The sequence below is a fragment of the Colletotrichum costaricense genome (assembly GCF_030867565.1).
Source record: "Colletotrichum costaricense strain IMI 309622 chromosome Unknown Scaffold_6.1, whole genome shotgun sequence".
Classification (NCBI taxonomy): domain Eukaryota; kingdom Fungi; phylum Ascomycota; class Sordariomycetes; order Glomerellales; family Glomerellaceae; genus Colletotrichum; species Colletotrichum costaricense.
This window is the reverse complement of record NW_026848235.1, coordinates 1,328,081-1,341,936: the sequence shown is the minus strand read 5'-3', so window position 1 is coordinate 1,341,936 and position 13,856 is coordinate 1,328,081. Positions and strand designations below refer to the sequence as shown.

Genomic DNA, 13,856 nt, shown 5'->3' with positions numbered 1-13,856 from the left:
TCGACCAAACAGTATGAGGCTCTACCGTGATGTACAACGAGCCTGCGAACACGCAAGTAACTGGCGACTTGACGAGGATAGCGTTCCAGCGAAACAACGTAGTCTACGACGGAAGACCGTAGTCTCATCCGAGCCTTATGAAACCATTCAGCAACTCCCCTCCCCAGAACAGGCGATGGCCTCATTCGAGCACACGCCTCCGAAGGACCAGGACTTCCAGCCCTACACAAGGCTGCGATTAAGGAACACCATCACATATCAGCTGTGTCTCATCTGCTTGGTACCCAAGGCCTTCACCCAAGCCGGCTGCTCGAATCACTCGCGCGTGTTTCCTCAGTTTGCGACCTTGGGAAATCGACTGGCAGTAAGAACGACCATGGACACCGACGCCGTGAACAACAGCTGCTAGAAGAACGGCCGAAAATCAAAGTAGGCACTGACTTCCACATACTAAGAGGTCTGAGGCCGGTACTCTTTGTGAGATGATCTCACCGTTATACGCCAGGTAGCATATCAAGCTGGATATCGGGCTGAGGTCGATAATATCAACGACTGCTATCCCACTGGCTGGATATCTTCAGGTGTCTCTTTGTGTCCCTGTCTATTTGAATGGGAACTCAAATTGGATAGATGCATAGAGAAGTGCTTCCCAGTGTTTGCCAATGGTATGATCAACTCCTCGAGTACAGCCATAACACCATAAGTGCAGAGAGGCATGAGAGGACACATGCCACAACGTCTGACACCCAAGATCCCCATCGTTGTCAATCTGCAGACAGGTTGTAATTCATTACTTCATCACGAAGGAAGGGCCAGATTGTATCAAGAGGCACGCTGAGGAACTCTGACTGACTTTACGCAGGCACAAGGTTGTCGTTCTCATGGGCATGCAGGAGGATTGACAGTGAGCTGCATCAGATGTCGTTGACTACGATCACGTGCCCGGCCTCTTTGACCAAACGGGATATTGGTGAGCAATGAGCATTATCAAGTCTCAACTCGAGACTCAAGTTTGAGAAGAGACGCAACAACAAACACAATTTTCAGCCGGGTCGAGACCCCAGGCCTTCCTAGGTACTTTGAAAAGCGACGTGAGACTTGAAGCATGGGAGAGCTGCAAGGAAATCCGCAGAACTTCCCTTGAAAGTCAAACTCGGCCGACATAAAGCCTACAGCATGCAAACATAAAACCTCCCAGGACGAGGGCCCTCAAAAGCCACAAAAGTATCTTACTTGGCAAGTCTGCCTCGAAAAAGTGGCTTGACACTTCACACTTCCTTCATATGCGGTGTGATAAGAACTGCATCCCTTATTGGAAGTACCGCATGAACCAACGAGCCAGTACATCTCATAGATGACGCCAAAAATGGCCACTAGGCCGGATGGTACGGTTGGATGGATGGCGTCTAAGGGATTCGCGGCACCGGCGGTGACAACGGCAAACGAGACATCGACTGGAGGAAAAAAAAAAAATGTGGTACGGCTGACGTCGAGAAAGTCGAGCAATGCGACCTGCGCAACCCCCCTTCCGATTTGCTTGATGGCGGGCCACTTGACTCGTCGTGGTGCGAGACATTGGCAATGGTACGCGGGGATCTAGAACGTGGTGAGGGGAGACAAGCCGAGAAGCCAAATGCATCATGTGCATACCAACGGCGGGGCTTGCATGAACGTTTTATTTTGTGTGCCGGGCCTTGCCAGCCCATGGTGTGAAGACAACGAGGGATCAACACATGAATGGTGGTGTACGAGCCACACGACCCCGAGGCGGAGCTGTATCGGAGACCGTCACCGCAAATTCGTTCTGGGCGAGGAGGCCGAGAATCAAGCTCGAAGCGGCCAACGGTAAACTCAGTCGGTCAGCGGGACAAACTCAGAAATGCGGAAAGTCTGGGCATTGATACTCCCTTTTTACCGCCTCATTTATCGCTGACATGGTAAACATTCAGGTCTCGCAAACATCGAATTATTACCCTTTATTCGATGTTGCTGCGCTCAACTGTGGCCGGAACTCTGACTGACGGCAAGCCATCTCAGGTTGGGGAAACGAAGAGATTCGGACATAGCTGCTTTGCTTGACCTGGGTTACCTTGTCAGCAAAAGGCGCGGACTCATCTCAAATGCCTCCTCTGGTCAAACTTGGCGGCCTCATCGCTTTACTACAGTGAAATGCCTGCACTTCTTCGTGTGTCTCAATCTAGCCCCCACCTGCATCAAACGAGAGACGGGTTTGTTTCACCTACGGGCTTCGTGGATCAGCAAGCACCAGCTGAGCTACTGATGGGTGACCGATAATGCGCTTGAGTGGCCGGGTTATTTGCGTTTAAACTGGTGTGCTCAGTAACACCGCGCACACCACAGCTCCAGTACTGGCCCATCTGATCGAGCTCCGACGAACTGTGCAATCGTGGCGACGGGATGCGTGGGCTGAGACGAGAGGGGAGTTGATATACTCCGGCCGATCCCGTTTGCAAGGCCCCGTGGGTCCGCAGTCCGGGACAGCGCTGTCAAAGCTGTATCTAATACTCGGGTGATCAACGTCACACGAGTTGAATCGCGGGGATGTATATGGTTATCGAGATTCTTTGTCCCAAACGGGCGAAATGCAAGATCAATGAAGGCGAAGCAAGCAAGCCGGGCGAGCCGGCGAAGTGTGTCCAAATCATTGGCGTACTCTGCTACATCGTTATACCGACGGTGAGATTATTGTAGATTCAGGGAATGCGAGCCGTGGGAGCCGTGTCGCGGTGGTTGCAGTTTTCCGTGCTGTGTCAATGTTTCACTCCACAAAGCCGTTATGAGCTAGACGCCCCCAGGCTGTCTGTCTCAGATGGGAGACGACGGCATGGGCGGCTCATCGAACCAGCGGGATAGGTATGTTATCTAGGTACAAGATATCATGTGCGTGTGCTCGTGAGGATGCCTAGTTCTAGTCATTATGTCCGTATGGCCATAGCCTTCTTTGTACATTTGACGAACTGATAGACACAACGGATTGTATCGTGCTACCTGGCTGCAGCAGTAACGACAGGTTGCAAGATAGCAGATGACGTAAAATGGACGGACCGGGGATGGCATATCGAACGGTCAATGGATCTCCACTGCTTGGAAAGGGAATAAAGTACGATCATGCGCATACGCAAAACAGGCCCGGGGGGGGGGGGGGTGGTGATCTATCGGTTGCCGTTGATAGGTCTCTCAGCCACTGCCAACGCAGCCCCGAGTATGGTACATGACAAGAAGACCAAGAATAGGAATGCTGTGACGATGTTGGGTGGCGCTGGGCAGATTTGCCTTGGACGGGTTCGAGGCACGTGGGCGACTACTATGGTGGTGATACTTCAACATTCGGTCAGTACGGAGTTGGTACGATTACCTACCTAGGTAGCGAAGGTTGCAAAGCAAGGTACCTACTTATCTCTTAGAGCCTTGCCTGAGGTAAGTAGGTACGTTGGAACCAGGGAAAACCTGCTCTGTTCCGTCAGCGTGAACTTGGAAGGCGCCATCTACCTAACCTGAGGTACTTGGTGCTTGCCTTGGCCTGAAGTTACAAACATGGAACTGGAAGGAACGAGGGTGGGATGATGTTCCTGCTTGCTGACTTCCCGTTCTATTCGATATTCGATGTACCTTACCTACATCACCTAAGGTACCTTATGCTTTTTCTTTCCAAGACTTCTTCTGTCTTACGTAACGTTCTTGCCAGCGAAGATGGATGTCAGTCACGATCCTGATTCTTGGCCGAGAACCGACCAGACACTACAACATAATTGACAACTCAAAAGACCCAACCAGATCTGCCGTCTCGGGCCTTCAGCATACAGGCACAGATACATCAATACGTTCCCAAACTACCGACCCGGAGCAATCTGATTCGGCTGCACCCACCCGCGAGATTCCTGGTGCTAGGATTCACGCCAGGCGATCCGATACGATACCAGTCATCATTGACACCATTCCCAGCCAGGCCACCAGAACCTTTCACCTTCCGTGCCCCTCCGCCTCCGGTCATGTGTATCTGAGACTGCAACCACGGCTCCGTTTTAAACCAGGGCGTTCGGCTGCTCGATGCTGCAGTTCGTCGAGACAGATCAGGGAGATGATGGCGAGGTGGCCTGCGCTCTGCAGCGAGATCGGGGAGATGACGATTTCGCCATCTAAGTCTTTTAGCCAAGCAGGGCTGCATTCGTCTACCCGTACGAAGTACCTACGTGGTCTGATGAACGCATTCGCTGTCTGCCGAAGATTCCAACTGCCAACTCTATTTTACCTCAGTCAAGACAGAGCCTAGAAATGGTAATTTGAAGTGTTATGGGATCCGCGTGAACCTTGCTCGCTATCCTCATCATCGCCCAAAACCCCACTTAGGCGACAAGAAGCGATACCATCGCGGATCTTGAATTCGAGGGGCAACGAACGCCCGGCTCCGAGTCTCCGTCCCACAGCAATGAGCTGTTCTCCGGCTGCCGGGCCTCTCCCTGGAGCCACCGCCAGCATGACTGGTCGCAATGTGGGTCCACATGAAAATCCGCTGCAAATGCGACTTCCCAACCTAGGAAGTAAAATCAAAGCAGAGATAGACCAGGGATTAGCTAACAGGGTTGTGAAGGACAGTTCTGACTGAGGTACGCGCAGCCCGCATTTGACAGGGCTTGGTGGTGGCATCTGACGGCATAAGTCGACATTCATTCGGCTTTCACTTCATGGGCATCCTGGATATCGAATCGCATTCCACGGGTGGCCCCTTCATCCCAAGCCAACCCATCCCATGGAATTCCAAACCGATCAAAAGAGCGGTCGGCCACCTCGAGCAGACGAATTCGGTTGACCTCCCGATGGCCTTCCAACGACATCAGGCATGTCGATCAGCTAGATATTAGGACAAGATCGCGCCGTTCAGGGGCACCGCATAGTGGCCAAGCATGACTCTCCGAATATTAGCCTTTCTGGTTTCGGTCTCGTTGTCCGTGGCGGACTGACTGTCCGCTGTCGCCCGTCAACCAGCTCGGAACGTCTGTCATGGCTTGCTCAATGTCAGGTACAGATATTGGGGCGCAATCATTCATCACCTAATTTACAAGCTAGGTACGCTTCAGGCGAGAATGGCCAAGTGGTTAAATGGGATCACGATGGTAGCGCCGCGCTGGAACCCCACGGAGCCAATAGTGGCCGACTCGGACGGCCCAAGGCTCTTTGTTGAAATGAAGGCCGTGTCCGTCAGCAATTTTTAGCTCGGCAGTGGCCGTAATTTGCCGTCCCTGCGCATCTGCATCTGGTCCCCGTCACGGATGGTCACCCAAGCAGCAAGCAATGTCCAAACGATGGCGGGTACTTTGTGCGAATACAAACCTCGCTTCGTTGGGGATATGCTGTGCTGCGTTCGAGGGGTCTGGTCTGGGAATCCGGCGGGCTAGAGTCAGCCGCAAGTCCTCTTGGCAGGTCTAGAGTCTTGATGGACACGCGCCCAAACGGAGCTGTTGATGGAGTGTCGTTTGGCGTTTGGCGTCTGGACTCTGGATTCTGAACTTTCGAAAGACTTGATTGGGGAAGCCGTCGGGTCAGCAATGTGTGCCTATTTCCAGGCCAACAGTCAGGACCGGACGGTGGAGGAGATTTAATGTATCCTGTTCTTACGCTGTGGTCCTGAGAATCTCGAGAGGAAAGAAAAATTCCCGTAGGTGGCCTCTGATCATGAGAGGCAGGGGAACGGCCCCCTACATCCCCGTCAGTCCCTGTCTGTTGACCAAGACTGGGCCTGGCGGCAGCTAGGATTGTTTGGATCAAATATGCGGAATGGGTCCAAGTCAAGGGCCTGTGGATCTCCGATTGATTGGCAGTTGCACAGTGTCGGGCGGCTGTTGTTTCTGATTGTCATGAGAATGGTCTCTTGTCGTCTCCTACAGTGGATCCATCGTGCCGGCCTCAGTCGAGTCTTCTTTGAACGACTTCTCCTTTTCAGGTCTGCTACCGTTACGACGACAGTAACGCGGCGCGCCCCCCAGAAAGGAGGATCCTGTATCCGTACGGTTACCGAGTGGCGCCACGCCTTGAGAGTCAAGATGCAATATCTATGGACACAAGTCAACTACGAGATACAGATTGGCGCAACCGACGAGTGAACACCAAGACCGCGCTACGGGAGGGAGGCAGAGTCCGAAACATTTGGCTGCTTGCCCTGCATTGTCATGTCCATGAAGCACAAGAAGCACGCCTAGGATAAAGGGAGACAACCTAACGGTGACTGGCAGGACTGGCAGGTTACAGTACGCCTATCTACGGACACAGATGGAAATACATGGCGCCGCCTCTGCACAGTCTCGCAGGGCGCAGGCGCAAAGGCCCTCAGGCTGGCCGCCGCATATCATTGCCCGGCCTCACTTGGCTCACAACTTGACGAATGCTGGGCGAACTCTGAATGAGAGCGCGCCATCGAGTCCATGGAAGACGCGACACACTCACACGCAGTACCTTTCACACCCATACCGTTATGCCCCTCCATCAGCGCAGTCAGTTGTCGTGCGACGAGTCCAATGAAGCCTTGGGATAAGGTGCGCAGACTGATCGACACTCCCGCTCTGGATAAATCTTGCTAAGACGGTATCTTGCCTGAGTCACATGGTTTTAAAGAGGATGCAGCTAGCAGGACTAGCGGCACATCTGGACGAGGAAGCGTGAGGTAGCGTACTGGCCCCCCATTTTCTCCATCGTGGCCCTATGGCGTGGTCGTCGTTTTAATAGGGGACCACCTTGACTCCTATTCTTTCCTCTTCCTGTCCCCTCTCAGGCTTCTCCCCTTGCCTGCAAGCCCACACACTCGTTGGCCATGTGGATCTTTGGCCCCAAGGGTTTTCTGCTTTAACGAGGGACCGGCCATGTCTCGCTCCCCTTTGAAAAAATGACCTAACAGGACAAAGGCGCGTGTCGCAAAATAGTGAGGAATTTAGCGTAGACCCTCTCTCCGAAGTTCGAGTCCCGTTTTGCAGCCGTAGTAGGCGAGCGTGGTGGTCCCTCAAAATTGCCAAGTTCCAACGACACACGCAAATCATTCGGGGGTTTCTAGCGATGTGCTATGGAAGGGACTAGTGGACGAGGTTAAAGGAACGGCACTGGGCTGGGCTGAGGGCGCGGAAACGGTGGGAATGAACAGTACAGTTTGAGAAGACGGGAGATTCCCTTCAGAACGGAGGGCGGAATATGAAAGGCGACGGTATGGAAGGCAACCGCTACAGGTTGCCCAGCCATGCCGGCACTTGGCCGCTCGTTCCAACGTTTCCCATGTGTTCGTGTAGGGCAGAGGGAGCCGGCCCATACGGCGAACGAGAACACATCTGGAAGACGGATTACGGAGCGTGAGAACGATCGATCGGATTCATGTGCCTACGGCGAGTATTTGTGCCTTTTAGGTACTGTACCAGGCGAGTATCGGGGAGCCAACCAACCAGTCCTGAAGCTCTCGTCTGGTTCTCATTGCTACCCATCCATTCATTCTCTGAGGTGGTCGTGGGAGGTGCGTTGTGGTTGCAGGGTGGGCACACCTCTACTTTTGGTGGTGTCGCGATTTGCCCTGCAAAAAGCTTGCCTATGCAATGCACGAGAATGGAGCGCATTCAACGGCATCACCCTCGAAAGGGTGGGCGGCCGCAATATGACGTCCGTCATGGGCTTGCTGCAGGACATCACGCGAGTTTTCTGGCTGGATGAGAAGCCATTTTGAAGTGAATCTGTTTTGGAATCGATATGCCACATACGCGTAGGGACTGCTTTTCTTTCTTCCTACTTTCCTGAGAAGCCTCTCGTTTCTAGTTTTCACCCCATTTTTGTTGTTTTGTTTCTAAGCAGTGTGTGTGGGAAGTGGTGAGGAACCATGGAAGTTTGGTACTGCGAGCCTGTGGCGCGAGAGCATCGTATCCTTTTCATTCGTTCATGCCAGCCTTCAACATCCCCTCATCCACTTTTCGATCGTCACGGCCTCGAGGTCTGGCCATCGAATGTAACGGTACCCAATACTCCTTGGATACTTGCAATACTTTTAGCACTCTCAGAGAGGGATACGGACGGTGAACCAGAAACGGTCCAGGGAGAAAGTAGCGGTATCAGGAGAAGAGGCCTGGACTGAAGATTACAGTGCGACATGAGTCACCAAGAAGGGAACTTTATTACACACACATCCCGCCGGTGACAGGAGGCTGAGCAAAGCCTCCCAGAGTCAGGCAGTCAGCGCCAGCTGGTTCAACTAATAATATTCCTAGTAGCGAAACTGCGACGTCTGCTTTGCGAGTCTGCGAACTTGTCTGGCCGCCGTCGCGGGCACCCCTTTTTTCTTCGTTTCCCTTTCTAATCCATACCTTATCTGGCTGGATGGAGACAGTCTGTTGGATTCTGTGAAAGGGACCCGGCCGGGTGCTAGGTTCCAGGCCCGGGTTCAGCGCGTATCGAAATCACCCAGCCATCTCGTTATGGTCCACTGTGAATTTTGATAATTTGTTGGTCGCGTACGACAGAACGAGAAAAGGTCTAGAAAGAAAAAACGACTAAAACGGTTGCTGGGCCGTCGGGGTGCGGCGGCGTAAAGAAGGGAGCGGGAGTCTGCGGCGGCTACGATGTTTCAACACCGGTTGGTTTGGTTCTCTTGTTCTCGTTGTTCCCATTCTTTCCAACAACAAAAGATACAACGGAGCCTGTGGTTGAAGGTACGGATACCTTATCCTATACGGATAATAGCGTCGTCGCATCGGAGGGGCAACCGGCGAACGACTTTTCTCTCCTTCTCTCTACATACTACCTTTCTGGGCGCGTTGCTCTGCTGCGTATTAGAGAGAAGAAGCAAAGAAAAAAAGATTCATTCAGAAAAAAAGATTAACAAATGAATTAGGACAGCCACTAACGTCTGGGAATGGCGGCGGGAGTGGGTCACCATGGCATGTTCCCGGCAAAGCAGCAGGGTCCAGGCAGGGAATGGCGAGGCATGGGCATGGATGTTCATGTACCTCTGTACCGCACCCCTGACGCTGTCCAAGGTGTGGAAAGGCTCGTCCTTGTACCCCCTGTCCGTCTTTTGCATCTTGCTCGTCCTGCACTCTCTTGTCTTTCTGGGCCCCCATGTAATAAGTATCTTGTATACCGCAGTACGTATCTAGGCGCGGCGACTGGGTCACGTACTGCTACATGTGAGTCTCTGGCTACTTTGGCTCTTTACACTACCAATACGGTTCTCTCACTCTTCCAGTCTCTCTCTCTCGCCTTGCACACACGATACGACACGAAGCAGCAGAAGAAGAACGCAACACGCAGTTCGATCCCAAGCACATGCAGCTAAAGGTAGGGCAGGGTACCTGAGGTATTCCGTACGGGTCTGGCAATTTCGTCCCACTCGCTTGCGCGCAGCACGGGCCAGCACGCGACGTTCAGTTCGTTCTCCTCTGACTCTCTGGCAACGCAACTGAGAGCGGGAAACACGCCAAAAAATCATAGCGACAGGGGATGAGTTACTAAATGCCATGCCCCACCTCCCATTTTAAGGTACAAGTACGTGTACCTCATCGCAAGCATTGAGGCACTCGCTCGTGCTGCTGAAAGTAGGGGAAACTAAAGTATCTTATCTTCTTGCTAGACCAGGGCATCTCGTACCTCAACTGGAGGCTTGATTGTATCCCATTTCCATTTCCCGAGATGCGCATCGCAACCACCAGTACGGAGTAACACCTCAACATGGAGATCAGGTAAGCCGCGTATAATGAGTCGAGAGAGAGGCAGAGATTGACCCAAGGTACGGAACAGAAGAGATAGAAATAAGCAGACCGGAAAAAGAAAGGTAAGTGATGCCATGCCATACACATCACGCAGTATTGAATGCTAGGTGCAGCAGCCTCAGGTATGTGAGTACATCCAGTAAGGTAGGTACATTGGTGACAGGGCCGCGACAGCGAGGGAAAGTACCCCCACTAAAAAGTATCCGTTTGGAACGGCTTCTTTCCCGGACCCCTGTCCTTCATCGTATGCTTGTTGAACCTCACACACACCACACTCACGACTCACCACTCACACACCTTGGACCTCTCTCGTCCTCCTCACTTTCCTTTGCGCCCAAGCTCTCCAGCAGACCAGCAGACCTCCCATCCTCGTCGCACTTGCCTGCGCTCTCTCATCAAGCTCAGACGACCACTCTGACTGGCCCTTTGCGACCCCTTCTCCCTCTCTCGAGTCTCTCCCCCATCGCTTTACATACGGTCTGATCGTACAGTACTTCGTACCCGCCATACGGTCTACCTACCTCACAGTCTTACACCGTATCGCATTCCCACCGTTCTCGTCCAAGCCATCTACCGCTCATCAACCTCCCACGCCAGTGCCGCCGTCTACCTAGACTGACACTGACTGACACACTTCCACTCATCGGTCGTTCTCTGTCTGTCTGCCCAGCTACCCACGCCTCCCTCCTTCCTTCCTCAAAGTACCTACACACACACTCCAAGGTACCTCACCTCTATCCTACCCGGGGGTAGCCACTCACGACGGGCCCACGCCTCTTTTTTCCTCCTTCGCAAGGGACTGACTGGACCGTGTGAGCCTCCATCAACCGGGCCTCCTGGCAAGGGCAAAGCCTCTTCTCGTCACCCTCTCGCAAATAAGTACCCCCAGCAACCCGCTCTACCTCCCATTTCCTTCTCTCCCTTTCCCGTCTTTCCTCTGCCACCATTTACAGGTCTTCTTTTTTTCTTGCCATTATTCCCCAGAAGAGGTTCTATTCTTGAACTCTTTTATACCCAAGACCTTACACCACCCCCTCGACACGACCAATACAGTACTTTTAGTAGTGCTTTTCTAAAAGACCTTTTCATTGTGATACCCAAGTCTACCGCCTGACTTTTTGATACCCAATTCCCCTTTCCAACACCACACATCATACACAATGGCCGAAGAACAGAAGCCCGTCGAGGTCCCCAAGGAGACTGTCCCTGCCACCACCACGGCCGAGGCCCCCGCCGCCGAGACGAAGCCCGTTGAGACGGAGACTCCCGCCGCCGCCCCTGTTGCCGCCGAGACTGCCACCGAGACCCCGGCTACCACCACCGCCACCGAGACACCTGCTGAGGCCGCTGCCACTGAGGCTGCTGCCCCCGTTGAGGAGGCCAAGAAGGAGGTTGTCCCCGTCGAGGAGGGCACCCTCGAGCACAAGGGCATTAACTTCCCCAAGTAAGTACAGCGCGCTTCAAGATCATTGTGTCGCATGTGCTAACGGCTATTCCCCAGGAACTTCATCTACTCCAAGGAGTTCTTCTGGTTCGGATCCGATGCTGTCGAGTCCAAGAACCTCTCCTCTTACCTGAAGAGCGAGAAGTCTACCGAGACTGCCCACCACAACGCCGCCTGGGCTTCCCACACCGGCAAGGGTCTCCTCTTCTTCGGTGACAAGACCGCTCCCCAGGGTGTCATCAACTTGGTATGTTTCACACTATGACTTGCACCAATAATATCATGCTAACGATTATTCTCTAGGCCGATGCCTCTGAGCCTGCTGCCGATGGCGCTAACAAGTTCCATTTCACCGCCAAGGGCCACAAGCACACCTTCAAGGCTGCCAACGCCGAGGACCGCGACAACTGGATCTCCCAGCTGAAGCTCAAGGTCGCCGAGGCCAAGGAGCTCGCTTCCACCGTTACCGAGACTGAGGCCTACAAGACTGCACTGGAGGCTTTCAAGCCCGCCAAGAAGGAGGAGAAGAAGGAGGAGAAGGCTGTCGAGGCCCCCGCTACTGAGGCCGTCACCGCCACCGAGACCCCTGCTGCTGAGACCGCCGCTGTCCCCGCCACTGAGGAGGCCGTTGCTGAGACCCCCAAGGAGGAGGAGGTCAAGAAGGAGGAGCCCAAGCGTCGCTCTGCCAGCCGCAAGCGTGCCTCCATCTTCGGCAGCCTGCTCGGCAAGAAGGAGGAGTCTAAGAAGGAGGAGAAGGAGGAGACTCCTGTTGTCCCCGCTGTCGCCGAGACTCCCAAGGAGGAGACCCCCGCTGTCCCTGCTGCCACCGAGACCCCCGTCGCTGAGGTCCCCGCTGTCGAGGCCCCCGTCACCCCCGCTGCTGAGACTCCTGTCGCCGCTGCCACTGAGACCGCTGCTGAGGACAAGCCCGTCGAGGCCGCCAAGGAGGAGAAGAAGCCCCTTCCCACCAAGCGCAACAGCATCTTCGGTGTCTTCGGCAAGAAGGAGAAGAAGGCTGCCGCCGCTGTTGAGGCTGAGACTCCCGCCCCGGCCAAGGAGACCGAGGTCACTCCCGCTGCTGAGTCCGCCCCCGTCATTCCTCCCGTTGAGGCCACCACTCCCCTCGCTGTTGACGTTGCCAACCCTGGCACCGTTCCCGTCGAGAACAAGGAGGTCACCCCCGCCACCAACGGTGAGCCCCGCCCTGACCTCAAGGAGAAGCGCAAGTCTTCCCTTCCCTTCGGCTTCGGCAAGCGTGACAAGTCCCCTGCCAAGTCCCCTGCCCACTCCGACAATGAGGAGGCTGAGAAGCAGGAGAAGACCAGCGCCTTCTCCAAGCTCCGTGCTACCATCAAGGGCCGTGGCAAGACTGAGAAGCCTGCCGACAAGCTCGAGAAGACTGAGGAGAAGCCCGAGGAGACCCCTGCTGTCGCCACCGAGACTCCTGCTGCCGAGACCTCCAAGGCCACTGAGGAGCCCGAGAACAAGCCCGAGAACGTCGCTTCTTCCACTCCCGCCCCCGTCACCGCCGCCGCATAGAATGCGAGATGGGGTTCGCTGTCTCTTCGTCGCAAGAGCCAGCGTCGGTCGTCATGATCAACTGAATGAAGCAAAAAACGTATAACAAAACGCCACAAAAAAAGTGCAATAGCATCGGATCGAGATTCGGAGGAAGAGCAACATCACGTGACAACTCATTTCACTTGGATGGGTTTGTCTGGAATCGGACCTGCATTTCAAGATACCCCGTCAAGACTGGTTCTACCTGATACCCTTTCCTATTTCCCTCTTTACACAGCACACGCATCGGAAGGCGAAAACTGGCGGGAGGTGATTCCGTTCCACTTTCAGTCGTTTCGAAGTCATTTCTGCTCCTTGTTTTCTTGTTTTGATTTTGTTTTCCACAAGTATCCTGCTTTGATGCTTTGATACCCAGTTATACCCGTCGCTCCAGACAAGAACACGAGAAGAAAATACCCACGACAAAAAATTCGAAGCGCCTTGGTCCGACAAGATGGACGGACCTCTTGTGTGTGTTGGTTCATATCGGGCTAGGGTCAGGAATCGTCAGATTTGAGTTTGGAGATGCTGTTGGTGGAAAAAGACTGCATGGAACCGTCTGTGCTGGCCACTAGGGCCGGTGTCAGCTTGTTCGCATTCACTTAATACTTAATAGAAGCTCGTTGCGTGTCGTCTAGAATCGTGTGTGCGTTCCCCCTTGATCTCTTGCGCCATGTGACACTTGTGACATGTGAGTCAATTTCCTGTGGCTCGGTCTTGTTCGCTCTGCCGTGTACACGTAAGTCATGTCAGTCAGGCCCGTCCGCGTCCTCGACGTTTTGACGTATAAGTCTAGTTTCGATAACGGTCAGTCAGTTATTGTGTCTAAGCATGACAGGTCCAAGCTCACTTACTTCAACTCCGTACCCCATCCTTTTTCACCACGCGAGCTCCGTCCGGATCGAGAGACTGTCGACTTCGTGTTCCAGAAAGGGTCAGTCAACAAGCGTGAAACGGATGCAACGCTACGCGATTTCATGGCCGACTCGTCGTCCATGTACCCCAGGTTTCTGATTTGCGTCAGATGAAGCTGAAATGGTAAGGCAGATTGTCAGATTGAGATTGAGATTGAATCGAGAGGTGCCTTGCGTTTGTCTGTCGCT

The 13,856-nt window shown here is 53.8% G+C and overlaps 5 protein-coding genes across 5 annotated transcripts; 4 read left to right on the top strand and 1 right to left on the bottom strand.

The window, feature by feature from the left end:
- Window positions 1-13: 13 nt before the first annotated feature.
- Window positions 14-409, top strand: CCOS01_06663 (uncharacterized protein; the record flags this gene model as incomplete). Its single annotated transcript, XM_060454831.1, has 1 exon — window positions 14-409. One exon carries the CDS (start codon window positions 14-16, stop codon window positions 407-409), a length of 396 nt encoding a protein of 131 aa, XP_060314531.1.
- Window positions 410-3,715: 3,306 nt separating this feature from the next.
- Window positions 3,716-4,161, top strand: CCOS01_06662 (uncharacterized protein; the record flags this gene model as incomplete). Its single annotated transcript, XM_060454830.1, has 2 exons — window positions 3,716-4,012; window positions 4,078-4,161. The coding sequence occupies 2 exons, from the start codon at window positions 3,716-3,718 to the stop codon at window positions 4,159-4,161; spliced, it is 381 nt and encodes a 126-aa protein (XP_060314530.1).
- A 3,079-nt stretch (window positions 4,162-7,240) lies between these two features.
- On the top strand, window positions 7,241-7,714 carry CCOS01_06661 (uncharacterized protein; the record flags this gene model as incomplete). Its single annotated transcript, XM_060454829.1, has 1 exon — window positions 7,241-7,714. One exon carries the CDS (start codon window positions 7,241-7,243, stop codon window positions 7,712-7,714), a length of 474 nt encoding a protein of 157 aa, XP_060314529.1.
- Window positions 7,715-9,536: 1,822 nt separating this feature from the next.
- On the bottom strand, window positions 9,537-9,836 carry CCOS01_06660 (uncharacterized protein; the record flags this gene model as incomplete). The annotated part of the gene is made up of 1 exon (XM_060454828.1): window positions 9,537-9,836. One exon carries the CDS (start codon window positions 9,834-9,836, stop codon window positions 9,537-9,539), a length of 300 nt encoding a protein of 99 aa, XP_060314528.1.
- A 1,073-nt stretch (window positions 9,837-10,909) lies between these two features.
- CCOS01_06659 (immunogenic protein) lies at window positions 10,910-12,732 on the top strand (the record flags this gene model as incomplete). Its single annotated transcript, XM_060454827.1, has 3 exons — window positions 10,910-11,193; window positions 11,251-11,440; window positions 11,497-12,732. The coding sequence occupies 3 exons, from the start codon at window positions 10,910-10,912 to the stop codon at window positions 12,730-12,732; spliced, it is 1,710 nt and encodes a 569-aa protein (XP_060314527.1).
- Between the last annotated feature and the right edge of the window lie 1,124 nt (window positions 12,733-13,856).